This window comes from Scheffersomyces xylosifermentans (genome assembly GCF_036884685.1).
Source record: "Scheffersomyces xylosifermentans strain CBS 12540 chromosome Unknown RJT20scaffold_7, whole genome shotgun sequence".
In the NCBI taxonomy this organism is placed as follows: domain Eukaryota; kingdom Fungi; phylum Ascomycota; class Pichiomycetes; order Serinales; family Debaryomycetaceae; genus Scheffersomyces; species Scheffersomyces xylosifermentans.
The window spans coordinates 1,418,947-1,446,843 of record NW_027042945.1 but is presented as its reverse complement, the minus strand read 5'-3'; the positions used below and the strand labels follow the sequence as shown (position 1 = coordinate 1,446,843).

The 27,897-nt window shown below is 40.4% G+C and overlaps 11 protein-coding genes and 1 non-coding gene across 12 annotated transcripts; 5 read left to right on the top strand and 7 right to left on the bottom strand. All coding sequences in view use genetic code 12, as the record gives it.

Moving 5' to 3' along the window:
* Nucleotides 1-147: 147 nt before the first annotated feature.
* Nucleotides 148-1,647, bottom strand: NDT80 (transcription factor; the record flags this gene model as incomplete). The annotated part of the gene is made up of 1 exon (XM_064918529.1): nucleotides 148-1,647. The coding sequence occupies one exon, from the start codon at nucleotides 1,645-1,647 to the stop codon at nucleotides 148-150; it is 1,500 nt and encodes a 499-aa protein (XP_064772749.1).
* Nucleotides 1,648-5,586: 3,939 nt separating this feature from the next.
* Nucleotides 5,587-8,421, top strand: EMC9 (Emc9p). Its single transcript, XM_064920930.1, has one exon. It carries the CDS (start codon nucleotides 5,877-5,879, stop codon nucleotides 8,247-8,249), a length of 2,373 nt encoding a protein of 790 aa, XP_064772748.1. The 5' UTR covers nucleotides 5,587-5,876; the 3' UTR covers nucleotides 8,250-8,421.
* A 226-nt stretch (nucleotides 8,422-8,647) lies between these two features.
* On the bottom strand, nucleotides 8,648-9,208 carry RJT20DRAFT_517 (uncharacterized protein; the record flags this gene model as incomplete). Its single annotated transcript, XM_064920469.1, has 1 exon — nucleotides 8,648-9,208. One exon carries the CDS (start codon nucleotides 9,206-9,208, stop codon nucleotides 8,648-8,650), a length of 561 nt encoding a protein of 186 aa, XP_064772747.1.
* A 533-nt stretch (nucleotides 9,209-9,741) lies between these two features.
* RJT20DRAFT_t141 lies at nucleotides 9,742-9,813 on the bottom strand. The gene has a single exon. It is a non-coding gene; the product is annotated as a tRNA-Asp (tRNA).
* A 1,610-nt stretch (nucleotides 9,814-11,423) lies between these two features.
* Nucleotides 11,424-12,164, bottom strand: RJT20DRAFT_516 (uncharacterized protein; the record flags this gene model as incomplete). Its single annotated transcript, XM_064920458.1, has 1 exon — nucleotides 11,424-12,164. The coding sequence occupies one exon, from the start codon at nucleotides 12,162-12,164 to the stop codon at nucleotides 11,424-11,426; it is 741 nt and encodes a 246-aa protein (XP_064772746.1).
* A 642-nt stretch (nucleotides 12,165-12,806) lies between these two features.
* Nucleotides 12,807-15,033, top strand: FAV3 (Fav3p; the record flags this gene model as incomplete). Its single annotated transcript, XM_064918651.1, has 1 exon — nucleotides 12,807-15,033. The coding sequence occupies exon 1, from the start codon at nucleotides 12,868-12,870 to the stop codon at nucleotides 15,031-15,033; it is 2,166 nt and encodes a 721-aa protein (XP_064772745.1). The 5' UTR covers nucleotides 12,807-12,867.
* A 779-nt stretch (nucleotides 15,034-15,812) lies between these two features.
* On the top strand, nucleotides 15,813-17,909 carry DUR4 (Dur4p). The gene has a single exon (XM_064915936.1). The coding sequence runs from the start codon at nucleotides 15,861-15,863 to the stop codon at nucleotides 17,871-17,873; it is 2,013 nt and encodes a 670-aa protein (XP_064772744.1). The 5' UTR covers nucleotides 15,813-15,860; the 3' UTR covers nucleotides 17,874-17,909.
* RJT20DRAFT_130842 (uncharacterized protein) lies at nucleotides 17,904-19,752 on the bottom strand. The gene has a single exon (XM_064917861.1). The coding sequence runs from the start codon at nucleotides 19,371-19,373 to the stop codon at nucleotides 17,961-17,963; it is 1,413 nt and encodes a 470-aa protein (XP_064772743.1). The 5' UTR covers nucleotides 19,374-19,752; the 3' UTR covers nucleotides 17,904-17,960.
* An 886-nt stretch (nucleotides 19,753-20,638) lies between these two features.
* RJT20DRAFT_148329 (heavy metal translocating P-type ATPase) lies at nucleotides 20,639-23,080 on the bottom strand (the record flags this gene model as incomplete). The annotated part of the gene is made up of 1 exon (XM_064918974.1): nucleotides 20,639-23,080. The coding sequence occupies one exon, from the start codon at nucleotides 23,078-23,080 to the stop codon at nucleotides 20,672-20,674; it is 2,409 nt and encodes an 802-aa protein (XP_064772742.1). The 3' UTR covers nucleotides 20,639-20,671.
* Nucleotides 23,081-23,495: 415 nt separating this feature from the next.
* On the top strand, nucleotides 23,496-24,971 carry RJT20DRAFT_511 (bZIP transcription factor; the record flags this gene model as incomplete). The annotated part of the gene is made up of 1 exon (XM_064920437.1): nucleotides 23,496-24,971. One exon carries the CDS (start codon nucleotides 23,496-23,498, stop codon nucleotides 24,969-24,971), a length of 1,476 nt encoding a protein of 491 aa, XP_064772741.1.
* Nucleotides 24,972-25,079: 108 nt separating this feature from the next.
* RJT20DRAFT_130840 (DUF4334 domain-containing protein) lies at nucleotides 25,080-26,071 on the top strand. The gene has a single exon (XM_064917860.1). It carries the CDS (start codon nucleotides 25,499-25,501, stop codon nucleotides 26,021-26,023), a length of 525 nt encoding a protein of 174 aa, XP_064772740.1. The 5' UTR covers nucleotides 25,080-25,498; the 3' UTR covers nucleotides 26,024-26,071.
* Nucleotides 26,072-26,339: 268 nt separating this feature from the next.
* Nucleotides 26,340-27,350, bottom strand: RJT20DRAFT_146637 (alcohol dehydrogenase; the record flags this gene model as incomplete). The annotated part of the gene is made up of 1 exon (XM_064918873.1): nucleotides 26,340-27,350. The coding sequence occupies one exon, from the start codon at nucleotides 27,348-27,350 to the stop codon at nucleotides 26,340-26,342; it is 1,011 nt and encodes a 336-aa protein (XP_064772739.1).
* Nucleotides 27,351-27,897: the final 547 nt, after the last annotated feature.

The following is a 27,897-nucleotide window of genomic DNA, read 5'->3' as shown; positions in this document are numbered from 1 at the left end:
TGGATTTAATATTAGAAATGATTTTAAACTGATTTCATATTTGATTCTCAGTTCCTTACTCGATATTTCAATTGTATCGTAGTGTAATTTTAATGACGGAGGTACTTCATATATGCTAATATTTTGAACCCTCTCTTTTAAGCTACTTTAATGCTGGGCAATATGGCCCCTGTAGCCAGATGTTCTGTCCTTGTGGTAGTTGGAAGGCGATCTTCCTCTCACAATCAATGGTGGACTCTCAATGGAGCTCAATAAAATGGGCTGGATTTGTAAATCCTCATCTTCAATTATACCCAATAATTCTACATGTAATGTGAAGTAACGAGAGTTACTGGCCGTTTGCTTCACTCTGATGGAAGACGTGAATTGAATACGCTCGAAACGAGCAACACGAGCAATGGAGTCGCTTGGGTAATTCTTAAGAATCGAGTTGTCCTTCAACGTGTCCAAATTGACGTTTCTATAATAGTCGCCACGATCAAAGTAGAAGACTTTATTCATATTCTCGATCTTGCCTCCATTACGCTTGTTACAAGAAGCTTTGACAGTTTCATGGTCCGGTAAATCACCGGGCACTGCTGGGTAGATTGGAGGCGGGAATTGAGGACCCTTGTCTCTCTTGGCTGTGTGCTGAATCAAGCTGATAGACACATCGTCATCTGAGCACTTAGCAACCAACCTGACGGCGAAATAGCTGATTTCAACCTTGCTTTCACCTGCTGGTTCACCATTACGCGAGGACTTTTCGTAGGTGTAGAACTTGTTCAGGATAAATCTGTCAAAATCAAAATTCTCCAACGAGAATGACGACACTAGAGTGAAGTAGTTTCTCTTGTATCCAATCCAAGTACCGTTTTCACCGACTTCAAACCCTCTATCAATACGAGCCTCCAAAATAGGGTTTACGTCCATGTCGTTGCCCTTGCAGTAGATGTCTTGGTGGTGTCTGGTCTCCGAAAATGGTGGGCCTACTCTGAACAAGTCCGAGGAACGAGGAGCAACTTTTCTATTAGCAGCTTCTAACAAGTCGCTCTCGTTGGCTTGTGCAAGCATCTCCAAGTGGTGGCTGTGGCTCAAAGAGTGGTGAGGCTGTTGAGGAATTTGCTGGTTGAGCACTTGATGCTGTTGGTTCAAAGCCTGTTGTGTCAAAACCTGGTGATTTTGTTGGCTCAATTGGTGGTTTTGCTGGTGTTGAAGTGGGATTTGTTGGTGGTGAAGTTGGGGCTGCTGCTGTTGCTGCTGCTGTTGTTGCTGGAAATGCTGTTGTGCCAACTGCTGTGACAACAAGTGGTCCCTATCATGCTGCTGCACGTTGTGGTGGTCCTGAGCAAACTGAGCGAGGTGTTGTTGGAGATGGTGCTGGTGGGTCATTCTCTGGGGAACGTTATGTAATTGTTGTTGGTGCTGTTGCATCTGTGGGTCGAGCTGGTGTTGCTGGTGTTGCTGTGGAGCCAAATTCTGTGCTGCAAGAGCATCGTAACCCTGGTGTTGATGTTGTGGGGCATACGAATGGTGAAGATGGTGGGCAGTGCCGTTGTCGTCGTCTTTGAGCTGAGGTATGTTGGCGACCGCGGAGTTTGCTGCTGCCACAGCGGCTGCTGCATCATCTTGCGTAATGGACGCCTCCTCGCTGGGTATGGTCAACATTTGCAGTCTTTTGGGGGTACTTTTCACTACAAATCGGTGGAAATCCAAGTCTTTCTCGTGGTGAAAAAAAAATTGGTGGTGAATAAACTCGATGGACGTTGGTTATTCTCAATGAAATGGGAGGGTAGTCCACAAGTTTCACCGGTCAAAAAACGGCCTCGAAAACGGTCCAGGGGTGTTGTACGGCTGATTCCGTTGATTTCTACCTTGTTTTCAGATAATTTCCACTTATTCTGTGGTGGTTATACTGCTCGGTAAAGAAGGCTTCTGGTGAGCGCTTTCTTCAGAGCCAGTTGCTTTCCGACGATGCAGCGAAAGCGGGCGCGTTTGGTGGAAGAAACAGCACAGAAGAAGAGCCAGAAAGCCAAGTAAAACGGGAGAAAGTCGGCGATTTCTGGATTTTCGGCGTGGTGGGGTCGATCTCTAGCGTCGGGCCTGGGGATGGTATCAGTTTCCTGTTCTTCTTTATCAACACTGGGGAACAACGGTACTATGTTCTATGAATCCTAATCCAGTTTTGTGCAATGATCTATTTTGCGTTAAGTGGTAGCAAAAAGAATCTTTTGTAGCGTCCAGGATTTTTGATGGAGATATTTTTTCTGGTGGTGGATGAGTGCGGAAGATAGTCACGTGATGAGGGTCATGTGGGTTACCCGGAAATGGGGTGTCGGTGGCGGTGGAAAGTAGTGAATTGGGTGGGTTGGGTGTGAATTTGGTGAGTACAAAATAGGGTAGCTCAGTGGATCAATGAGCTCTTTTGGTTCTGTGAGTTCTCTTGGTCAATGACTTCTCTCGGTCAATGAGTTCTGTTAGTTCTGTGAATTCGAGTCTTGAATCAGTGGGTGTGCCGAAGTGGCTCCGTACAGAAGAATAATGGAACAAGCAACCAAATGCGGGTGTCGTGTATGGAAAAAAGTAAAGGTGGGGGGTTCCGGGATGTGATGGGATGGAAATTTGGATACAATGGAAATAATGGAATTTGAAATGGAAATTTTACAAAATGGTAAAAACTTCAACGGTCTTTGGAGGACAAGATCGTCTTATTTCTATTATTTTAATTTTGAATAAAATGAAAATAATGTTGTTATCTAACCCCGGTTCTAAAGACGAAAAATTTCTGCTTTTTTTTTGGGGATAATTTCTATCTATGGGATTCTGGTACCTTGAGCGCTTAAATTATCGAAGTAATAGAAGTCTTTCAAGGTGTAGAATTCTTTCAATGGTAGAATTATTTCAATGGGGAATTCCACTTCTTCTGGGATGGATAATTCGATGTACTTTTGGTTCACGTCCGATTTGCTGTTTTAAGCTTTTGGAGCCGTTCGGATTCCAAAAAAAAAAAAACGACACAACAGAAATTCACCACAAAAAAAGAAGAAACGACGACGACGTTCACAAAAAGAAAAGAAGTCCGCGGGGCGGCTTGCCTATTTCGGCAGAACACTGAGGTAAAAACAGCGCGAAAAAAAAAAAACAAAAAAAGCTTAACTTAAAGTCTCTTCACAGGAAACACGCAATACCAATGGTGAAGTCTTGGCCGTTGGGTGTGAGTGCAGTTGAAATAGGAGGCTATTGGAGAATCGAAATCGGGGGCAATGACGAAAGTAGCCAAGTGTCACAATGTGGAGAAGCTTTAGGGTTTATGGTGTTGAAAGAAATCAATAAAAAAATGTGCACAATCGTAGTTACTTATATAGACACTAAACTTACATGCTGGAGGCAGATGCAAAACGCAGGGGACTCACGCAAGTACGTCATAACAACCAGAAGGTTCTCTACGCTTTGTGTTCTTGTAATGAATGGCGCGGAACTTGAGTGGATGATGTCGCATGTTTGAAGATACGGATGCGACTATTCTCAATGGTATTTGCAGCAAATAGGTGGCGTGGGTACCGTGGGACCCCATGAGAAACCATAAAATATTGCCTCTGAAGAGGGAATTTCCGGCAACTCTGGAAGTCTAATACGCTGTCAAAAGCGAATATCACTCTCCGTATTTGCTACTTTTGTCATCATAGACTCGCCTAGTCGTAATAAAGATATACATTCGGGGCTATTATTCTTACAGCCTTGATGCCATGCAGAACTTAAAACCTTGGTCCCTTCTTGGACTTTCAGATCTTGTGTGACAATCAGAAACGGGGAACTACTCTGGAGCACCGAGCCTCAGCCTCCTAAAACTATCATTCTGATTATTCTCTCGGTTGTTATCTTTATGCTCTATTCGTTCATTTGGACTATTTTCTGGGTTGCGCCCCCCGTCTAGACCTGTTATCTTGTTCCACTGCTTTATCGTACATGCGTTGATGCTACTATCGAACAAATACATGCAATGATTTCCTGATTACTAACTACTAACTACGAACTAAATTGCTGCAAAGACAATAGGCCGCGGAATACGAAATACATACACAGTAATGGAGGGGTTATTCCCTCTTATCCCATTTTTTGATGATCATATCCCGTTATCTACCTACTGACTTTGCCTCTTTATTTGGAATCTAGCATTGAATTCTTGTTGATGTCATTATTCTTTTATTTGTTGATGCCACCCTTCTTTTTATTAAAATTAGTGATAAGCTTTGTTCTATTTCACGTCATTTTTATGTCGATTTCTATTTCCACAGGACACTAAGTTCAAATTCAGTCGCATATTGGAGACTATCTATATGTCTATTTCTATTTGGACTGTTTGGATGTAACATCCAGAATCATGATTTAACGAATACAAATCTAATAACCTTTTAATTATTCTAAATTTCTGCTGATCTCTATTTCCGCCAGTTCCACCTTTGGATGTTAAATTCTGGACTAACCTCTATTTTCATGTAATTGTAATAATTCCCATCGACCCACTTCTTCTTTATCTTATTCATCTTATTCATTTTCCTCCACTAACCAACTTACTCCCTCTCCTCCTCTTCTTTCTCTCCTTCCACCAATCATCAAATTCCTCATTCTCTGCTTCCCCACTAACGGTGAGCGGAGTAAAGTTGCGAAAATAAAGTGACAAGATAGTAGAGAACAATGAATAGTAATACTCCATGTTCGCATATCGGATATAAGAGTGGAGTTGCTTTTTTTATTTTTTTTAAGGTAAATCTATATTCCTATCAAATTCTTATTGGGTTTAGGTAAGCCTGAGTTGCAAAAAGTGAGAGTGAAGTTAGTAGAGAACATTAAACAACGACACTCCACTCACCTATCGGTGAGCAGACTGAGACTAGAAAAGAGAGACAACATAGTAGAGAACGATCAACACCAACATCTTTTATTAGTTCTAAATTTACTATTTATTCTAATGTCTTTCCACCCGTTCCACCTTTGAATGCCAAATTCTAACTTCTATTTTCATGTAACTGTATTCCCACCCACTAACGGTGAATGAAGTGAAGTTGTGAAAGTGGGAGAGAAGATAAAAGAGAACACGCATATCGGTGAGCAGAGTGAGGCTAGGAGGCTAGGAAAGAGCAAGAGACAAGATAGTGACAATCCACACAAACACTCCACTCACCTATCGGTGAGCAGACTGAGGATAGAGAACAATGAATACTAACACTCCTTATTCGCTTATCGGATATAACAGTGAAGTTGCGAAAAGTTAGAGTGAGGTTAGTACAAAACAATCAACACCAACACTTCACTCACCTAACGGTGAACGAAGTGAAGTTGCGAAAAGTAAGTGACAGACAAGATAGTACATAAATTCGACGCAAACACTCCACTCACCTAACGGTGAGCAGAGTGAGAGACACTACAGAACAATCCACACCAACACTCCACTCACCCATCGGTGAGCAGAGTGCTGAGCGGAGTGAAGAATGGTCGTGTGCTACGCCCTCTCCCTGCCTCGTTTTTGACAGGAAAAATTTTCTTTTAGACAAAACTCGCATTTTAATGACAACGAAAAAATGACATTTCTTTAACAAAAACTGAGCACTGAAAAAATGTGCATAGAGAACCATTTTTACATTTTACAGACCACATGAATTACCAGTGAACGGTTGTTTGAAGTCGGTAAGAATCGGGGTTTCCACGAGAATTGTAGACCAGAAACTAGTTCACACCAACCAGAATCGAGCCGGGATTTCGCCCTCCAAATTTCACCCCGTCAAAAGCGTTTTCTCCCGAGTTAACTCTCGCTTTTAGCAGCCATTTCTCCACTGTGGATCTCCATTACATGCTGTAAAATTATCATCCAAGACAACCCTCAAGTCCGGTAGTCTACCATGCAACAAAACTCGACTTCTGGTACTCTCCACGAGAAGCCGCCAGCGTCCGCGTCGTCCAATGCCGCCGGAGTGGCAGAAGCCCGCTCAAACCTGGACAAAGAGAAGCTCGGACTGAAATTCCACCAACATCAACAAGCCCATCATCACCATCAGTTTCCTCTCGGAGGAGCAACTTCCATATTCCCTTCTTCTTCGTTGAGAGATATCATCTCGCTCGTGTTCATACTATTGTCGTTGCCCCAATCGGTGTCGCTCTGTTTGCTCATAGTGTACATCCTTCTGGGAGCAAACTTCATGGGAGGAAAGTTCATAGTAAACTTCCTCTTGCGAGAAAATTCGGAACCCGTTTCTTTCAACTACAAACGCATAGGTTATTCGTTCGTAAAGATCCTCGGGGTCAACCTTGCGATATTCTACGTGTTGAGCTCGGTAGTTCTCAAAAAGAGCTATTTCAATTATGTTGTAATCTTGTCGAAATCCATCATTTCTAGCGACTTGATTGGCTCATCGTCTATCAACTACATCACATCGATCTCTCACAAGAGAATCACAACAAAAATCCAGTATGACGACAATAAGAGGTTCATCAACAACAGTCTTATAAACTCGGTCGTCTGCTTTATCATAATCAACTATATACATTATCTCATCAACTGGTTGAACGTCTCATTTAAGTTCATAACGGTATACGGTTCCAACATAGGATACATAAACAGCTATACCTTCAACCAGATAGGCACCAAGCTCTACCTTGTGTTGTCACTCCATGTCATAAATTCCATGCTTTTCAAGAAAGCCACCATCTTGCAAAGTTCCATTCCAAACGTCACTGAGGACATATCAATAAATTGTGATGACAATAAACTACTTGATGTAGACCTCAAAGACTCCATAACAAACAGTTCGCCAATTAAAAGGTATTCCAGAAACCTCATAGAGTCAAACTCTATAGCTGTGAAGAATTTCGAGAACTTTATTGTGTCTCCATTCAATAGCAAATTAACCATATTAAAAAATAAACTAAGATCCAACACCAACACTGCTGGCAGCACATTTGCAGCTGCCGCAGTTGACAATCCTAACAGTTTTGTTCTCTCTAAGGCATCACCGCCTCCCACAACGACATCTACTACAACAACTTCCAGTTCTAGTACAACGTCAACTTCCCTCACGACTACCACTGTCTCGCCGACTGCGACGACAATCGAAAATACCATCATAATCCAACCTTTTTGGTCTATTTTAGCTGCTAGCAAAGCTATTTTGAAGAACCCACTCTTGTTTAATGGTGAGCCAACTAAATGCAAGAATAACGGAGGTGAATTTATCAATCTTTTTGAGAGCACCAACAGTGCTGTTCTGGGAAAGAAGTTCGCCAAGACTTATGATAAGAGTATGGGTAGTCTCCGAATGGCTATCATTCTCAACGATGACTCCAAGATTGTTTTGAAGGTGCTTGACGCTTCTGAAGTTACACGCTTTGATCTCAGTAATCTTAAGATCCGATTGAACAACGTAGGCTGGTCTTATTTCAAGATCATCAAGGCCGCAAGTATAGATGATGAAGAGAGCGAGGGGATTTATTTGATAATCTACGGTTTAACATCATTGTTTCAATATGAAATCGACTTAATCTATGAGAATAGCATTTTGAACCATTTTCTCATCAACACGACTAAGGACGACGATAAAGTAGTCTTGAACAAGTCCCTTCCAGAGACTTCATCATTGACTACATTGCAGATCTCATTAATCTCTACTATCAAGAATGTGTCTGCATTAAGAGCCAAGTTTAAGAAATTCAAGAAAGACGAAAACAGAAAGTTAACTGATCTTAAAAATAACATAGACAACTTGAAGAACAAGATCTCGAAATACAATAATAAGCAGGTCAGTGATACCAGAGTTTTTGGAAAACTTAAAGGTTTGAAGCATTCGGTTATACAGTTGGAAAATGAGATAGAGCAATCCCAAAAGGATATTAAGGACTTAACTGCACAGGAAGCAATTGTAAAGAAAGAGTTCCAGGAGGAAGAAAGAAAGCAATTACGTCAATTGCAAGAACTCGAAAACGTTTTGGCTCAATATGAAGAGAGAATGAAAGCAGAAAAGTTAAAGTTGAAAGCCGCTAAATCTGAAAGTCTGGCCATTGCTTTGAAACACCAGAAATTGTTGAACAAGCAACAATTCAGACAGGAAGAAATCAAAGCCTTGCAAAATGAATTGAAGAATATCAAGAAGAATGAGATTTTGAATAAATTCTCTAGAAGAATAAAAAGGACAAACGATAAATTTGAAACTATTTTGCCCAAGGTAATGCATGAAATCGAGGTATTAAGAAGAGAGTGCAATAGCTTACTCAATGCATAATTTGTGTATGGCTATTTCATGCAATAACTTCATCTCTGATGGCATTTGAATACCCCAAGCTTCCCTTTCTCGTTACTTATATAGATGGCTGAACTTATGTTTATATGGAAAGTACGATGCATAATGAACTAAATTTATGAATAGACAATCCCACTTACATTGCGGATCCATATATCACTTTACTATTACGATTCGTTGGCCTTTAACTCGAAGATCTGATTAGAAACTTCGACTATGTACATTTTGTGCTTTTGTTGAGTCAACAATGTCTGTCTCTAACTCGTTTTTCTATTTATATTGTACCATTTAAATGCAAATGTATTGGTTGGGCATTGCGTCCAATGTAGGATTTGCTCTCTTTATCCCTTTCTCTTCAAATTTAGTCATTGAATATGTTTTTACTGAGCTTCCGTCACCAAACTGCCTATCTTATGAAACCCTCTGTTGAAATATAATAATCCTCCTGTGCTGTTCTTGTACTCCTCGTTTTGTATTATCTTTAATACGTCCACGACAAAGATTTCATGGTTTTCCACTTCCAAAGTCTTGGACAATTTACATATGAAAATGATTTCGCTTTCTTTCAATATTGGTATGCTTATTTTGTCGTCGACCTTGTGAAAATTGTAGTCCGATTTCGGAAGTCTGGTGAATGGAGTAGTCATCTCATGAAACACCTCTCCATCTTTCAACTCTTCAGTTGTTGAGGCTAATTCCAGGCCAATTTTGTCCTTCTTAACTCCGCTAGCAAATACTCTGCTAAGAAACGCCGATTTCGAGGTTGGTGGTAACAAATGTATCGCCAAATATCGGTTTTCGTGAATGGCCTGTGAAGTATACGAAGGAAGGTGTAAATTGAATTCCAAGAGCGGATTGGGGAACACAGCAAGAGAGCAAACCGATGAAAGCGTCATTCCGTGGAGTTCCTGGTGGTTTGGAGTAGCAGCAGTCAAGATCATTGCTTGGGAGCTTACCCGAGCCATGCTGGAGCGGAATGCTTCCAGAATTGCCAGGGAAGCTTGTTCTTTAACCGAGGAGTAGAGACGTATACTTCGGAACATTGTAAAGCTATAATTTAAAGCTCCAATAACTAACTGTCTGGATATCTGAATACCTGAATATCCGAATCAATGACCTTCTATATCTACCAATCAGTGTTTAAATAAAATATTAATGATAAATATTAATATCTTTTCTACAATTAAAGACTGATAAAGTTACTGATAAAGTTACCAACAAAGACCAACAAAGACCAATAAAGACCGCCAAAAACCCGATTTTTCTTCTATTAAAACAATTCAAAAAATAACAAAGTCAACCCTCTACCACTCAACACTAACCAAACGTCAATACAAGCAAAAGTTAACCTAATACCACTATAGCTACAACTTCATCATTCATAGTCAACGTGAGTCGTTAGGCTGAAAAATGAGTCTCATAGAAAAAATAATGCATATACGCATTTACGATGGAAAAAAAAAAAAAAAGAAAGCTCCGCGACGGGGAATTGAACCCCGGTCTACCACGCGACAAGCGGTAATTCTAGCCACTAAACTATCACGGAATTTGATGGGTGAAGTGCACGGTTGGTGGAGAGATGATTTGTTCACGTCACGTGACATTGAAAATGGGGTTTTAAAAAAGGGGAGTTGTTAAAAATTTTAAGGGTAAAGTTTAGAATAATCCAGCTGAAAGGGTACTAATTGACGATTCAATGATATGATTTATAATTTATGAGTTAAGAGGTACTAAATTTTCTGCTAGGTCTTAGAAATTTGATGGTTTCTTGCAAAAAAAAAAAAAAAAAAAAAAAAAAATGCTGTGCCAAATTGCTGTGTGTTTGAGTAATGTGGTGCAAATACTAAGAGAATCAGGAGAATCTATAATTTGTATTTGAAATATTGAAATCTCCATTCACTATCCAAAACTTTACAAATTGGCTATCATAGCTATTAATAGCGACATTGTAATTCTAAACATTAGTAGTATCAACTCTCCATGAATACTTCTACCAAAGCATTGCTTAGCTCAAGGAGGAACGAGCGAGGCGCATAATGCAGGGGAAGAGACAAGGAGGCCATATATTAACAGGTGCTGCTTTGAAACTTCCGTACATATATCATATCTCTGGTATGTGCATTAGATACTTACTTCCAGCCGCTGTTGGTGTCTGTCTGGTATGTCGTTTCAGATCTTCCTTACATTGTTTGTCCATGATCTTGAATATTCGCGACGGAATTTAACTTTGCATTCTTTGTGTTGAAAATACTAGAACACTAAATGCACAGATAAAAGCATTGTTTCAGCAGAATGGAACAAACTAGATTTTTAGTGCATCTAGAATGTTTTAAGGCAATTTGGTCAAATTGGGTATAAGATTTGGTTGTTTTTAAAATGGACAGATTCTTTCCTCGAAGTCACACATTAAATTGAAAAGGGCGTTTTTAGAGGAACTCTTTTGCAGTTAATCCACCGTAATACTGCCCTTGTTTTCCAAGACTTTCATTAAAATGTAATGATCACCTTTCTTAATCGTATCGCCTATGTTTTGCTTTGTATATATTTCGTATCAAAACGGAAGTGTAATTGCTGTCAGTAACCGCCTCAACTTCAAATTGTTACACAAACCCACCCCTCCGTAGGCTAAACACGGTTTGCTACTTTTAATCTGATTTAGTTGCAGTTAAAAAATGAAATAAGGCGAGATCGAAGTTTGATTATAGTAATTTCCTTTTTAGGATATTTAATTGATGTGACATATAGTTTCGTTGGATATACGATAGAATGCAAGGCTCACCACAGAATGTAAACAGAACTAAAGTACGGTCTATCAGTATCAACTATTTGGCTTGCTACATCAGGATGAAGCTATTGTTGACAAAACACTTGCCACGCAAAATTGAATGTGTACAACATGAAGTTTCAAAATAATCTTGTAGCATGAAAGATGAAAAACAGGACCCTTGAATAATTTCCACGAATTCCCCTATTAGGTTAACTTCTACTTCGTCAAAAAAGAGGCTGAATTCAGACTATTCTAAATGCACATGAAGCAAGAGGCAAGGGGCCAAGTAATCAAGACGTTAAGCACTCAACTGTCAAATGCACAGCGACCTATTGCTATCAGAAGCTTCCAGTCATTTCAAGTACGAACAAATGTAACATGTAGTGGGTCTATGACTTGAAGTCTAGAAGCAAAATAATTAACTTGCATAGCTCTGCATTCTTCTTATACGAAATGAACGTCTCTGGTGCTTCAATCTTGAATGAATCCAGAAGTAGTGTGATGTTAACAACAGGAGTGCCATTTCTGAAACTCATTATGGGTCCCTCTTGCCTAAGAATAAGTCCCATGGAATTCGTATCCTGTTCATTCTTGAGCTCTTTCAAGTATTTGTTTATGTTTTCCACATACAGATTTTCGACAACATCTATAAAATCTGGGATGAACTCTGCCGACCTCCTCAAGTCGGAACCACTGCTAAATTCAACCTTTCTAGGAAAGAACCGTTTACTGGATTTCCCATCCCGAAGCGTGGCATCAATATATTTCCTATTATTGACGATATGATTGGCATTGAAGTACGCCTGGTCCAGGGTGATGGAATTGTTGATGATTGGAAAAATCCAAAACGGGCCCGTACTACGTCTAGGGGGCTCTGTAGAGCTTCTCGTATCTTCGTCATATGATAATGCCGCCCTTTCGGTAGATAATTTTATAAGGTTTTCCTGCGGGAACCGGAGAGTTGAGCCGTCAGCTCGAGTTTCTAAAAGAGCTTTGGCAAACGGATTTGCACCAAGCTCTGCTGTCTCGTAGTATCCTGTCTGGTAGAGGCCATGGGCATGCTGCTTTCTTCCCTTCAACCACTGCACCGGGTTGGTCCAAATGGGATGTTTGTAGTATGCCTTTGCCATCAATTCGTCTTAAAGAGGATGGCCCGAACTACTGCTAAAAAAAAGTCCGCTTTTCTCTAATTTATTAATATTATTTTACTCTCACTACTTAATCTTTTTGTCTTTTTCTTTTTCTTTTTTCTTCTGCTGTGACACTGCACACACCGCTCGCTAATTTCACGTAAACAGATCTTTTTGAGGCGACGCATTCGCATTAACTGAGCGGTTCAGTAGAATTCACAGCTAATTTCAAAATGGAAGACACAGAAGAAATTCCTAAACAGGGGAAAATGTTGAGTGCGCAATGGAAGATATATTTCCTAATTCTGTGCAGTGTTTTGGAACCGTTTTGCAATCCAGGGTTCATGGCTTAATGCGGAAGTGGTTATTGTGCTGCGATTGCATTTGAAACGAATGCAAAAAAATAGCGACCGGAGTGTTTTGATAACGAGGTATCAGATATGTCACCGAAGAACCGTGTTGAGGCTTTGTTTTGAAGTAGGTACCATGGCAGTTCTCGGCCCTGGGCCTCGGAATCCAGTCTGGGTGTAACGGTTGCCAAAAGTATATAAACGGCGGCAATTTCTTGCTGCTTTTGGGTTTCCCCGTCGTTTTTAGCTTAATCAGAATACCTAAAATTCCATTTCACCCCTTCGGACTCTACAGAACCTATTTTCTGCACATTCGCTAACATTGTCTTCACTGGTGTGATCTCAGCTTTGGAATGAACATATTCTCGCTCAAGGCAGTCTTGGTAGCATGTCTAGCTACTCAAATCTGGGCTGCACCTGTCAAGGAGCACAAAACAAGTACCAGAGTGGTTGTGGTCAGTAACTACGTTACCGTAACTCATTATGTGTCCGTCACCAAGAGACCAACGGTAACCTACACCTCATACATGGATGTACCACACAGAACAACAGTTACATACCTTTACAATGGGGATGGTGTTGATTCAACGGTTGTTCAGGTTCCTTTGTCTTCGAGAAGAGGCATTGAAGAACATCACCACAGTCGGACTCAGACCAGAACTGCTGCAACTGCAGCTCCTTATACCTCTGAGTTGGATACAAATAGATTTCCAACTACAACAATTTTGAATACCTCCCCACAATTGTCGTCTAGATCAACTAAAATATCCACTGATACCCCATTTAGTTATTCAGGCACTGGTCTCCAAACTATTGAGACATATGATCCTTCTACCTATTCTACTGATGCAACCATTTCGACTGGATCTAAAGTTTCCACTGAGTCTTCTTTCTTTACAAGTGGAAGCGGTTCAACAAGTTTGACCACTACTCAGCCCACAACGAATCCTACTACAAACCCGACTACAATTCTAACTACTAATCCAACTACTAATCCAACTACCAATCCTACTACAAACCCCACTACCAATCCTACTACAAACCCTACTACAAACCCGACTACAAACCCGACTACAAACCCTACTACTAATCCAACTACTAATCCAACTACCAATAGTATGACCTCAAAATCGTCAACAACAACTGATTCCACCACTAGCACTACGTCGTCTACAACTTCGACTTCCTCGTCATCTTCAACACCATCTTCTACGTCAACTACTTCATCTGGCGTAACTAGATCTACTTCATCTTCAAAGTCTTCAACAACGGCGACTTCAAGTTCTAGTACTAGTAGTTCAACTTCGACCTCCCAGTCTTCAACTTCCGTTAGTTCCTCGACCACGCTGTCAAGCTCCACCCGGTCGAGTAGCTCTCCATCTCCGTCACCCACATCAGGTGTCCCACTGAATGCTTTTGATGCTACAACCAACAAAATTTGGAACCGATTCTGGTCTGATGATCAGGCTGCTTGGAACGGTCATGATAATGTCTGTGGAGATGGCGTGTATTCGCAGCCAGTTATTTGGGATGAGGCAGTAATTGGTAAAGCCATAACTAATATGGGAGATACTGACAAGATTGTCAAGACCATCACCAATATCATGAAATATAAAAACGCTAAGCTTGGGGCCTTTTCATCGAGTGAAGCCGGTGATAACGATATTTACAATGATGATAATGGGCAACTTGCGTGGGTTTTCATTGAAGCATACCAGTTGACTCAAACACAAGACTACTTAGATAATGCTCAAGGCATTGTCGATTTCTTAATGAGTCAATGGGATTCTAAGGGGGGTGTCATGTGGCAGTACAATGGAAGCTACATTGCATCTATTTCTACCACTGAGGCTGCCTTGGCTGCAATGAGATTATATACCATAACACAAAACCCTGACTTGTTGACTTTCGCAGGAAATTGCATGGACTACATGTTCGAATACCTTCAAGATCCTAACGACCACTTGTTTTACGATGGCTTAGACAAAAATGACTACACTAATGTTAACAAGGGTAAGCTTACTTACACTGTTGGTTGTGGTATGAGTACTTTGGCATTATTATCGAAGTATTCTGGAGACAGCAAGTGGTCCGATAAGGCACTTCAGCTTGCCCAAGCTACAACAAATAAAAGTGGTGCTTTCTACGACAGTGGTTATTGGAATAACAGTTTGAAATATGTTCATCTCTTATTTGCGGGTTTTGCGGACTTCTTTGAGTACGTGACATGGACATCTGATTTCCAACCATTAAAGGATGAAGTATTGAGGCAGGGTGCTTACATTTTCAATTTCAACCAGGATCCTGATGACTTCTCGTTATATTTCAATCTGGTTATTACTACCCCAGATATGACACAAAGATATAACTTGAACTTCAACACAGACAAAACTGCAACTGGTGATACCTCGATTTACTGTGGTAGTGACACCACTAAGGCTACTATGAAGAGTCTTTTGGATAATGCCTCAGCAGCTCAAATTTTGTTTGAGGTTACGAGAATCTCTGGGCAGAATTAATAAATTTGTATTATTTAACGTTTGATTACTTTTTATATTAATAAACAGAAAATTAGAAATCAAGGGCGAAATGGGTACCTTTGTTGCATTTTTCTTGTCCTAATTTGCACGCCTGCCAGTTCATGGTAACACCATGGAAAAACTCTATACGGCGGCGGTATTTGTTCTTCGGCTTTTGATAGTTCCGCCTTGGCACCGAAGCATCATATGAAGAAATTACGACACAAGTCGTTTACAACTGCAAGCGATCTAAAAAATCTATTCTCACTTAAGCTTAGTGAAGCTTTAAACTTATCGCGGGCCGTAGTATATGCCACATTTTCTGTAGCCACATTATTGATGCATTAGCTGCAAAAACTGTTATCACGTGTACTGCACTCATAACAAAAAATACTTGCAACCATTTTCAATTACACTGTAGTCGTCGCTAAGCGAGAAAGCCGACCTGGTTCTGTCTGAAATTTCTCTGATAGGGATTCGAATCAGGGGTATCTGCACTGTGGTAAATGGAACCCTTGGGTCCGTTCTTGGCTTGAGTTTGAGCTTTCGTTGACTCTACACATGTATGCAAAAGCGCATTGAGTATGCGATACCGGTACGCAGAACTATGGCGCTGATACTGTAATGAGATCATGTGGGCAACAATGAATGAATTTTCGAAGTTTCGCTTTAACTTTTACCCATTGTCTATTGTCCAGTTATACTGTGACCATTTACCACATCTGAAAAACATTGTAACTATAATCACTTCCTATTTATATGAATAATTTTCCAGTTTCCACTTCGGATTCAATGGGTCAATATCGCTAGAACTTGATTAAATCAAAATGGAACCTACTTTATCTCAAGGTGTAGCCTACGGATTAATCATTGGCGGTGGTGCGTTCTTCGCCATCGTAATGAACTATTTCACCCATCTTCAAAACAAGTATAGTAAGTTCAATTCCAATAAAATCGATGAATTCGTGTCAGGAAGTCGTTCGATCGGCTTCGGTTTGCTTTTAAGTGGTATTTTGTCAAATTGGACATGGAGTTTGACCTTGCTCGAATCCGCAGTCAAGAGTTATAGCATAGGTATTAGTGGTGGATATTGGTATGGTATTGGAGGTTTGCTACAGGTTTCTGTTTTCTCGGTGATCTCGAGTAAAATCAAGAAGAATGCAAACTTGGTGACGACCTTTCCAGAGATGGGTTACTTCCGGTTTGGACGTGCGGGACACCTTAGTTTCTTATGGTGTGGTTTTATTTGTAATGCAATTGTCAGTTCTTGTATCTTGTTAGGAGGAAGTGCTGTCTTCTCTGCAATTACCGGTATTAACGAATATGCTACTCTTTTCCTCATTCCTTTCGGAGTTGCTGTATATGTCTCCTTCGGTGGCTTACGTGCAACTTTTATTTCAGATGCTACTCACACTTGTATTATCCTTGTATTTCTTATAGTCTTCATGTTTCAAGTTTATGTCACTAATGACAAGATAGGATCTCCTGAGAAAATGTGGGAGTTGCTTAACCAACTTGCTCCTGTTGAAGACAACTTCCACGGATCATATTTAACCTTCAGATCAAAGCAAGGAGCCATCTTTTCGATTGTTAGTGTGATTACTGGATTTGGGTTGGTTGTCAACGATCAAGCTTATTTATCCAGAGCAGTTGCTGCTGACCCAAGATTTACGTCCAGGGCATACTTCTTTGCGCTGGTCTGTTGGTTCATTATTCCACTCTCCATTGGAACTTCACTTGGTCTTGCCGCTAGGGCTCTTTCTGCATATCCTGATTTCCCAAGTTTATCTGAATTTGAAGTTGGAGAAGGCTTACCAGCTGTCGCAGCAGCTTCATATTTGATGGGTAAGTCTGGGCTGGCCATGATGTTGGTGATGATTTTCTTTTCAGTCACTTCTTCCTTTGCAGGTGAATTAATTGGAACTTCAACTTTGTTGTCATATGATGTATACAAAAGATATTATAAACCAGATGCCACGCCGAAGGAAGTAGTCCTTGCTGCAAAGGTCTTTGTATTTGTTTGGGCTATACTAGCATCATCTTTGGCATCGATATTCTATGGGGCTGCAAAAATTTCCATGGGATGGCTCTTCAACTTCTTAGGGGTTGCCACAGCATCAGGAGTCTTCCCTATTGGACTTTCGTTCACTTGGAAGCATCTCAATAAAGCAGGAGCTGTAGGAGGATCCGTAGGAGGAATGTTACTTGCTGTAATTGTTTGGTTAATTACTTGCAAAACTTATAAAGGCGACATCAATGTCACTAATTTGACGGATCCATGGGTCTCTTTAGCTGGTAATGTCACGGCATTAGTAATGGGTGGAGTTATTGCTATAACTGCTTCGTTAATAAGGCCAGCCAATTTTAATTTCGAAGACACTAGAAACAGAACTAGTTTAGCGGAAAAGAAATCTGAGGAGATAGAAGTAGCATCCCTGAGTTTCGAAGTAGCCAACGAAATCCTGTCTGAAAAGAAAGATGCTACGTTCAAAGTTAATGAAGAAGAGGACTCTGGAACAACCAATGACTCAGACTTGGACATGGATTTGAACCAAACCATTGATCACAAGCATTTAGACAGACAATTCAAGAAGTATTGTGGATTAGTAGGTGTTCTTGCTGTGATAATGGCTATAGTAATCCCAGTACCCCTTGGAGCCAGTCCCTACGTATTTTCTCCGGGATTCCTCAAAGGTTTTATAGTTGTACTTATTATTTGGTTGTTCTTCTCCTTTACTTATGTTGTCTTGGTACCAATTTTTGAAGCTAGAAAGACGGTATGGCGGATAATTAAACAAGTATTTTCATTTTCATTTTCATCTTCGTCTTCGTCTGAATAAAGGATTTTAGGGTACATATTTGGATTTAATAGAGAATACAATAGAGTTATATTTATTTTGGAGTTAAGTACAGAGATTGAGTCAACCTTAAACCTTTTGGACCTTTTCGGTAAATACTTCTGTGCGGCCGTCGAGCTTAACAGAAATGATACCAGTACCATTCTGATCAGCAACGAAGCTTGCGCCGTTAGAGACCTTATACGAGGCATTTGGAGCTAATTGAGCCAATCTTAATGAGAAACTACCAGCACTTCTACCATTGTACAAGACCAACTCAAGATCCTCGCCATTGGGAGAGTAAGCCTTTGCAACTAACACGTTTTGGAAATCGTATCCGTCCAAAACAGGTCCGTTGATACATTGCTTTGGAGGTCCATTAACAACGGTGTTGGTCCAGTCTCTGAAACGAATCAAACGGGCACGAAGGCCGAAGCCACCAACCCAGACAGAAATACCCTTATTACGTAACGAACCGGTTGGTAATTCTTCAATTGGACTTTCAACCTCATCAGCTTGTTTAATCAAATTCTCAGAGATCTCATAGTCACCATATTCGTTGGCAAGGAAAGCGAAAGAAAGGAAAGCGGCACCAGTTGAAGGCATATACGAACCCATGTCAATGAAGTCTGCACCAGATAATCCCTTAAGTTTGTAGTTACCAGACTTTGGATCAAGTTCAATGTTTTCATGTTTGATCACACTCCATACTCTTGCAGAAGTTGGCACATCAATGAAAGCAGTATCGACAGCACTTACACTTTCTCCGACAGGACCAAGAATACCAGGAATTGTGAAACCAGTAAAAGTAGACTTGATTGGAAGGAGAGTACCAGATTCATCACACATATCTTCCTTAAGATGTTTAAGGAATCTTTCTCTTCTTCTTTCGAAGTTACGTTGGTTGAAAACTCTGTCATAGCCAACAGATCCAGCGGCAGCAATAACGTTACAGGCAGTGTAGTTCCAATTTGGTTCACATGGGAAAATACAGAAGTTAGAATCATCCCAGTTTCTCAAGACATATTTGTTGATGGAGTGAATGTCGTGTTTGTAAACAGCATTCTTTGTGACCTGGAAGGGTAAACTGTCTGGCTCAGTATATCTCATATCACCTGTGTTACCAGTGTATAAAGCAAGTGCTTTCAACATGTAACCACTCACCATTATATTGTCTTTCTTGATTGGATCCCAATCCAAACTCCACTTACCAAGAAGCGATTCCCATTTCCAGTATCCCATAACTTTAGGAGTCAAGGACTTCTCAATAGAATTTCTCATTGCCTCGCAGACCTTACCTCTAAGAGAAGGAGCATAGACAGCTTGGTATGTTGCTAAACTGTAGACAATTTCATATAATTGATATCTCAACGAAGCAGTTTGGAACTGATCAACAACATTAAAGTTGGACCAATCGTCAAACGCCTGTAAACCTAATTCAATGTAGTATTGAACAAATTTCAAAGTCTTAAGGTCGATTTCACGATCATCAGCAGGAAGCATCTTCTTCTCGTAAAGTTCTGGAATAGCTTTTGGCAAGTAAGCGTTTCTTGCTTTACCCTTACGTTGAGCTTCTTTTTGCAATCTTGATGAGATGATAGTCACGACACCGAAGAAAAATACCAAGAAGCCGCCTACAGCATATGGAGCATCGTCCCAGACAGCCTTATCACGAGCAAGGTAGGCAGAAATAGCAATTGGAAGAACATAGTTCAAAATAGGAATAGTGATAGCACCAGATCCGAACCAGCAGAAGAATGAAATTGGTAATAATAAGAGACAAACTCCTAGAAGCGAGTAATTCAATGGCGATGGTGTAGCCACATAACCAGCACCTGGGAATACAAGTCCCAATGAAGCAGCCTTCAAGGAGGATCCTTCAAGTTTGTAGAAGCCTACAAAACCCAAAATACCGAGAACGGTATATTGCAACTTGGTACGGGTTTGCTTGTAGAAAGTCACTTGACCTCTTCCAGTTTCTGGTGACACCAAGTAGTCATTGATTGTAAAATGGTTTTGAGGGTTAATGAACGAATCGGTGAAGGCAGCCAACGTGCTACCTCCCTTAGAAAGCAAAGGTTCTTTAGACATTACTACTGAAGATATAATTAATTGAAGAGGTCATATTTAATTCTACACTGACTTGTCTTCGGACTTCTTTCTATTTAAATACATACTAAAATATACACTAAATCCTCTTAATACACTAAATTCCGAATCTCTTTGCGGGTGTCCCCTACGGATTCTTACTAGTTATTTTCTATGAGGAGGGTTGCAACCTTTCTTACCCCAAGCACCACTATGCCTTTACCCCAGGTTTACTCCAAGCCCTCTATGAAGTTTGACTGACGTGCCTGGCTTAGTCAGACAGTCTTGTCAGCTTCTCCTGCAGATAACACCGCTTTTTTATCGACGCGAGGAAAGTTCTCCATCCAGATAAGAAGGGGCTCGGTTTTTTGGTTCAAAAAATTGCAACAGAAAAACAGGAATTTTGCAATTCAGTGTGCTGCAATTGTCGGAAATGTGAGAGCACACTTCCGGTGGAAATGGGCGAGGATGGGGTATGGGGAATCATGGGTGGAGTGGTATAACAAGGAGGTAAAAATAGTTTTAGAAGATAATAAGTCGATATACGTCATGGTCAATAGGCTAAAGACGTTCCGGTCGGCAAAGGGGGGTGTATTAAGTGTATTATTTCTTTTGATGTAGAGCAAGAGGTCGATTTATAATTGAAATGAAGTACTGCGTATATTGAGCGTATAGTAAGAGTTAGAAGTTCATGGCTTGCTGCTATCCAAAATTTATCTGCCGAGAAGCAAGCTGCTTGCCAAAACAAACACGCTATTGAAGGACATGAGAGTACTGCTCCATTGTGGTGAAATAGATATATTCCAGCGGGTGAATACTCCCATAGCAAGGGGAATCATTATAACATTGTAGAGAATGCAAACCCAGATATTAAACATCATTTTTCTTTTTGTAAGAACGCTGATTCTAAGCATGTCGATAATTGAAAGTAGATTGTCTTTCATGAGAACGATCTCCGAGCTATCAATGGATAACTGGTGTGCTGTGGAAAGAGAAATGCCCAAATCGGCTTCTGTGAGAGCCGCAGCATCGTTCATTCCATCACCAACCATAATGACGGGCATATCAAAATCCCTTTTAATATTCTTTGTAATATTGAGCTTGTCTTCTGGGGTACATTCAAACCAATAATTTTTAATGCCAAGCTTGCTGCAGATACCAATGGCTGCATCGCTTCTATCGCCTGTTATCAATCCCACTTCGTATCCTTCTTCTGACAAATATTGAAGGAGAATTTCAGATTCAGATCTGACTGTATTCACAAGCTTACATTCAGCGTACAATTCATTGTTAATGATAAAATACAAATCACTTGTAGATTTCTTGGATTTGTAAGCGTCGGGTAAAATGTAGTGATTTCCTATCTTTACCTCGTAATTCTTGTTGTCATAAAGTACTTGGCAGTCCACTCCCTTCGAAGGTAAGTATTGAAATTCAATGCAATGAGGATTCTTTGCTTTTACTTCCTCAAGTTCACTGATCTTACTCTGAGAATAATCAACTATGGTCTTTGCAATAGGATGTTCTTCGTATGATTCGGCGCTCTCAACAAGCTTCCAAAACAACAGCTTGTCGATATGGGTATTATTCTTCTTGTATCGGAAATCCGTTAGTGTTATATCTCTAGTGGTGAGTGTACCTGTTTTGTCGAAAAGAACGAATGCCTTGGATCCCTTTTTTTTATTGACAATTTGCATTAGGATATCCAATCCACTACCTCTGATGTAGCAGCCCTTCGAAGAAGCATAATTCATGCCTTGAGTTATTGCCGCAGGAACAGCTAAGCCAAGTGCACAAGGGCACGCAATTGTAATTACAGCTAGAGCTCTCATCCTAGCGTATTGCAGTGCCAGCAAGTCAGACTCTCCCTCCGACATAAACATCCAATAGGAATACGTCAAAAGAGATAAAATAATAATTGTTGGAACAAAGATATTGATTGTACTTTGAATGTAATTAACAACGGTTCCTTTGACAACACTTGTATCACTGATAATGGTGAATAATTGCGAGATTTTAGAATCTTGAATAGGACTGTTAGCTTGCACTGTTATGGTTGCAGTCTTATTGTATGTACCTGCTAGTACTGTGCTTTCAGGTTCTTTACGAACTGGAGTAGGCTCTCCAGTGATGCATAATTCATCAATGAGTGAGACTCCCAGTTTTACTGTACCGTCAATAGGTATTTTTGATCCTGGCCTAACTATTACAAAATCATCTTTCTTTATAACAGAACAGGGTACCTGTACAGCAGAACCGTCTTTCTTTAATAAGAGTGCTGATTCAGGTAAAAGGCTGTTCAAATTCGATAAATTTGACAGGAGCTTAAGCTTCCCTAGACTTTCATAATACTTCCCTCCAAGGATGACAAACAAAATACCTGATGACAAGTCAAAGCAGAAATTATCCAAATACTCTTCTTTCAACTTTCCTGAGTCTAAATAGAAGTCAACTAGATATGTGAAGGAAATAACGTAAGTGAAAGTTGTGCTCAAAGCAACAAGGGTATCCATTGTAAATGGTTTTCTGTTCTTTATTGTATTCCATGTTGGCTTGTAAAATGTAGGTCCAATGTAAAACTGAGATATGGATGCAAGTATTAGACTCAAAATTAAGAAGAAATTTTGAAGTTCTATTAAGAATTGAGCTCTGGATAATGTTTTGAATATCCAGGTTAAAGCTGCCAACACGCCGCTAAGTACAAATTTAGAGTATATCTTTTTTAATTGCTCAAGCTTTCTCTGTTCATGCAAAGAACCCGATTGTGGGTCGCCACTGTGGGCCCTGGCTTCAAACCCAATATCCTCGATTGCCTTTTGTAACTGGTTTAAGTCTATAATCAAGGCTGGATCATACGCAATAGTACATGTTTCCATTAGGAGCGATACTTTCACGGCTGTAACGCCCGGCATTTTCGAAATTTCGGACTCTATTGACGAAACGCAGCTAGAGCAAGTCATTCCCGATACTTCCAAAGTCAACGACAGCACCGATTCATATTTAAAGTTGTGGTCTGGTTCCGGAAGACCTATTACTACGCTTGACAGGACATCAAATTTAGTCTTATCATAGAACGAATTGAGGGCTACATACACCCCAGCAGCTACAACACAGCAGGCCATTTTCCTTCCAAGTCACAGGTTTTCGCTACAATTCAGGTTGAAAGGAAATTCCAACTCCGGCCCATCATATCTACATATTTCAACTGCAGCCCGCCATCTCAGTTATATATATTATTCTTCTACATATGTATTATTTCTAACTCCACCTTATAATGCCGATGGTCCGCTTATAGAGGGTCTCTACAAAAGGTCCACCTCTGTAAACCTCCCCAAAAATTCCGGATTCGCGGGGTAGCCCTGTTCACTCTGGATTTTAAGAAAAAACCTTAAATTGGCAAATTTCCGGATTTATTAATCGTAGGCAATCTCTGGCTTGAAGAAGAACATTCGGCTTGGTGTCGAGGAAGACAGTAGAAGATTAGAAATAAAGGTTAGTAGAACATTTAGAAAGGTTAGTAGTATACCCAGTTGCAAAATGGCCACCAAAGAGCAGTTAAGGAAGGAAAGGAAGAGGCAGCAGAATAAAATCAGCCAGCGTAAGCATCGAGCACGGCAAACAGAAAAGATCGCTGCTCTTGAGACGGAAATGGCCCAGTTGAAGGAGAAATTACTGAAACAAAACTCCCAGTCGATAACAGACGTACTAGGTGAAATACAGGCCAAAGTTTCTGTCGCTTCACGAGCTTTGAAAGACATTGAAGATCTCTTAACTGTGAAAATTGAGCAGTTTGGAGGAGGACCAACAAGCGAAGCACTTGGAGTGCTTCAAGAACAGTTTGCGGAGTCTGTTAACGGGATTAGTAACATCAACACCGTCAATAGTGTTAATAGTATTGGAGGAGTGGCTGAAATATTCACCACAGAGAACTGTTCGCCAAGCGAATCATCTCCAAGTCCAACCTCCGTCATAGAAGACTTTGTTCCACCTCCTCCTACGACCGTAGTAGTACCAGACCAGTTCATGGTAGATTATGCCGAAAAGGACCGTTTACGCCAACAGAGCCTTTCTGAATTGGATGCTTTTTTCTATCCCACAAGATCGTTGACGATTACTGAGTTTCCTACAAATATCATCTACGACTCTATTGAGGTTAACTTCAGATGCTCTGTGAGACCACTCACAAGTGATGTAATTACATCAGTTAATCTCACTAACCCTGACCTTTTGAATATATTAGTTCAATACGCAGATACTATTCTTGAAGAATTACCAAGACTACAGGGTTTTGCGATCGCACTTGGTGGATATCAATGGGTATGTGGTCAGTTATTAATGATTGTTTTCGAACGCCCTGAATTGAGATATTTGCTTAAATTGTTGTTTCCTGAGGGAATGGGATCTACGCCCAAAGATTTCCTTCTTTTGAAGAAGAAATTGCTCGACGAGCTAGAATCTAGACTCAAAAATAGAGCCTTACAGGACTATTCTTCGATGTTGACAATTTCGCCGTATCCATATGCGCAATCAGATCTTGTGTTATGTCCTTCTTACTTCAAACCTACGGCATTGCAAGACCATCTCATGAAACACAATATTCCTTTCAAACACTTAATCAACTTCATAATTTGGCCGGAGTTTAGAGATGCTTTGTTGAAGGTTACTGACGAAGTTGAGTTCTCGTCGATTATTCATGAAGTTATGGACCACATTGTTGTCCGAGTCAGAAACAATCCCCCAGACCCTGGAAAATTATTTTTTGTCAAGGACTTGAAGGAGGTAGTTAAAATGGAATTCCAAAGGTCCCGAGAAGGAGTCAGCTTGAACCTTCAACCAGTTATTTCCAGTGCAGAGCTTGTTGATGCTGGCATTAAGCACCCAATGTACTGGAAATTCACCCGGTCTTTCGGTAGAAAGTATAGTCATATTGTTCCGGAGCAACTTGTTATATTTGAGGTAGACGATTTGGATGAGTCTTCCATCGTTCGCCCAGGGATGATTTGTGTAACTTAGTTTTTTGTTACAACTATTAGTTACTGTATTTATTATTTACTTCTGTATTGTATACTATATATTGGGCCATTCTATACCTCGAACTGTAGATTTTCAATATAACCTATTCTAACAATTCTCTCTTTTTATTTACTACCTTCGGATAATCAAACTTCTTGTTTTCGCAACCACTTTCGGCAATACAATGTTCCGGAGTTAGATAAACAACACGGCTCCATCACTAACACATACAACAATGAAATGTCAATCTTTTTCCAGTTACATGCACTAAGTGGGGCATACACACTCAGCCCTCTCTAACTTAGTATTTTCCTCTCACTAAGCACTCTTTTGGAGCTGACTAAACTTGTTATTGTCAAAAGTAGCTAGGACTACAAGGAACAGTCAGACAGCTACGAATTTTCGCAGCAGGGAGCTTTTTGTGGGGTATGGAGATGGTTTATAAAGGTGGAGTTTCGGCATTGCTGGGAGTCTAAATATTTTGAATTCCGTGCAATTAAGGGCAATTGACTTAAGTGATAAATAAAATGGTGAGCTTTGAAGAAATCAGCAAAAACAAGAAAAGTACAGTGGAGGAGGCATTCCAGGTATTTGATGCCCTTCCTCCGGTCAAGGTCGAAGAATTGATTGGCTGGAAATGGAAAGGTGCTGAAATTGTGACTGGACACCCATTGGAGGGCTTATTGGATGCCAGTGGATGGTTCGGCAAGGAGTTCTATGACGAGGACAATGGACAGCCATTGGTGGTCTACAACACCGATGGAAATGATGGTGACGACACCTTCCCATGCGACCCACTTCTCTTCTTCGAAAATGCTACTACTGGAAAGCCTATCAGGGGCCAGGCTGCAACATTGGAAGCAAAGGGATCGAGATGTAGATTGAAGACTATCCTACACAGGGGAGAAACTACCGCTTCAATGTTCTATGACCAGACACCAATCAATGACACTTTCAGAAAGGTTAATGATACTACGATCTTTGGAGTTATGGATAACAAGGCTGTTCCAGCTCCCTATTTCTTTTATTTAGTTAAGTATAAGAAACTCTAGATGAGTTTTCTTAGGACCACCAATTTATAGGTGTATACAAAAAGATTAGTTTATAAAAGTTTCATTCGATTTTAAGAATTTGTAGCAAAGCCATAAGTGTCTCTTCTGATACCCTCATACCTTGGAAGAGCTTTTAAAATGAACCATCTCCAGTGATGTTTATAATGTTCCGTGTTATTTTCCGTATATTACATGTGCCTTCTAGTTCAAAATACCACAATTTCATTAATAACTATTCGTAAAAAATTATTCAAACCGTACTCCCATAATCAACCCATCTATTAACACCACAACTTTTATAACCTGGTTTTCCTCATTAATACTTGAGAATTGGCTTGATAACATTACCCTTCTTCATGTCATCAACAGCCAATTGGAAATCTTCAATCTTATATGTCTTTTGCAATTCCTCAATTGGAAATTGACCCTTGGCATGCCATCCAATCATCTTTTCAATGAATTCGTAAGGACGGGCATTTCCCTCTGTACAACCAATCAATTTCTTTCCACCGATCATAAATGGGAATGATGGAATGGAAATTACATCTTCCATTCCAGCTAAACCAACATAGACAATTTTACCAAGATGACAAGCATTGTCCACTGCATTTTGAACGAATCTTGAACCGCCGATACATTCTAAAGAGAGCTCGGCACCATGACCACCAGTAAGCTCCTTGATTTGCTTACTAACTTCAGCGTCGTCACCACCTTTAATGACATGAGTTGCACCTAACTTCTTGGCCAAGTCGAACTTCTTTTCGTTGATGTCAACACCAATGATAGGGTTACAGCCGGCAATTTTTGCTGCCATAATAGCAGCAAAACCAACACCACCAAGACCGTAAATAACACAACTTTCATCCTTCTTAGCCTCTCCAGCATTTGTAATAGCGCCTGCGCCAGTGAGGAAACCACATCCCAAAGGACCGAATTTAGCTAAAGTGTCAGCATCGAGGTTCAAGTGCTTGACATTGACAACACTAGGTCCATTGACAATTCCTATTTTTGCGAAAGAAGATTGTCCGAAGAATTTACCATCGATCTTTTGACCATCCAAGACGTAGGTCTCATCTAAGTCGTTCATGATGAAGTTTCCTTGTGGGAATTCGTAACAATAACCTGGGGCTCCAGATTTACATGGAGAACAGTCTCCACACCAGGTGAATGAAAGAATTACTGGGTCACCAACTGCGACGTGTGTAACTTTTGAGCCAATCTTGAGAACCTTACCGGTACCCTCGTGACCTAAGATCTTTGGAACATCAGTGATGGCACCTCCAACACCCATCGACAAGTCGGTATGACAAAGTCCTACGGTCTCCATTTCAACCATTACCTCATTTTCTTTGAGCTCTTGTCTGACTTTAATTCCAGACTCGAGTTTCCAGTTTTGAGTTGTTGGATCTTCGGACTTGTAGGATACAATTGCGGATGTGGTAGTAGTTGACATTTTTTGGGGGTTGTTAAGTGTTAATCAAATGAATATTAACTTTTTGCACCTATAGAGAACCCATCAAAGAAAATACTTGCTGCTATATATACATATTTTGAGCGGACATTACCCCAAATAGTGGGGTTCAATTGTCCAACAACATTGTCACCGTGACAGAGGACTTGAATGAGTCGAGGAGACACTTTGACAGTGTCATTCTTCAAAAATCCGTCTGGATAATCTTCCTTCTTACTTAGTTTCTTACGTGTTCCCGTTAAGAGGGGAGGTACAGTCAGAGGGTTTTGGTGGAAAATCCCGATTTAATTTTCTGTAATTTTCTGGATTTTCCACTGTGCTTATGTAATTTTTGCAACACTTTTCCCTTTCCCCACATTAAGAAAGCCCTGTCACCGTAGTAACACATGGAGTATGCTGTAAG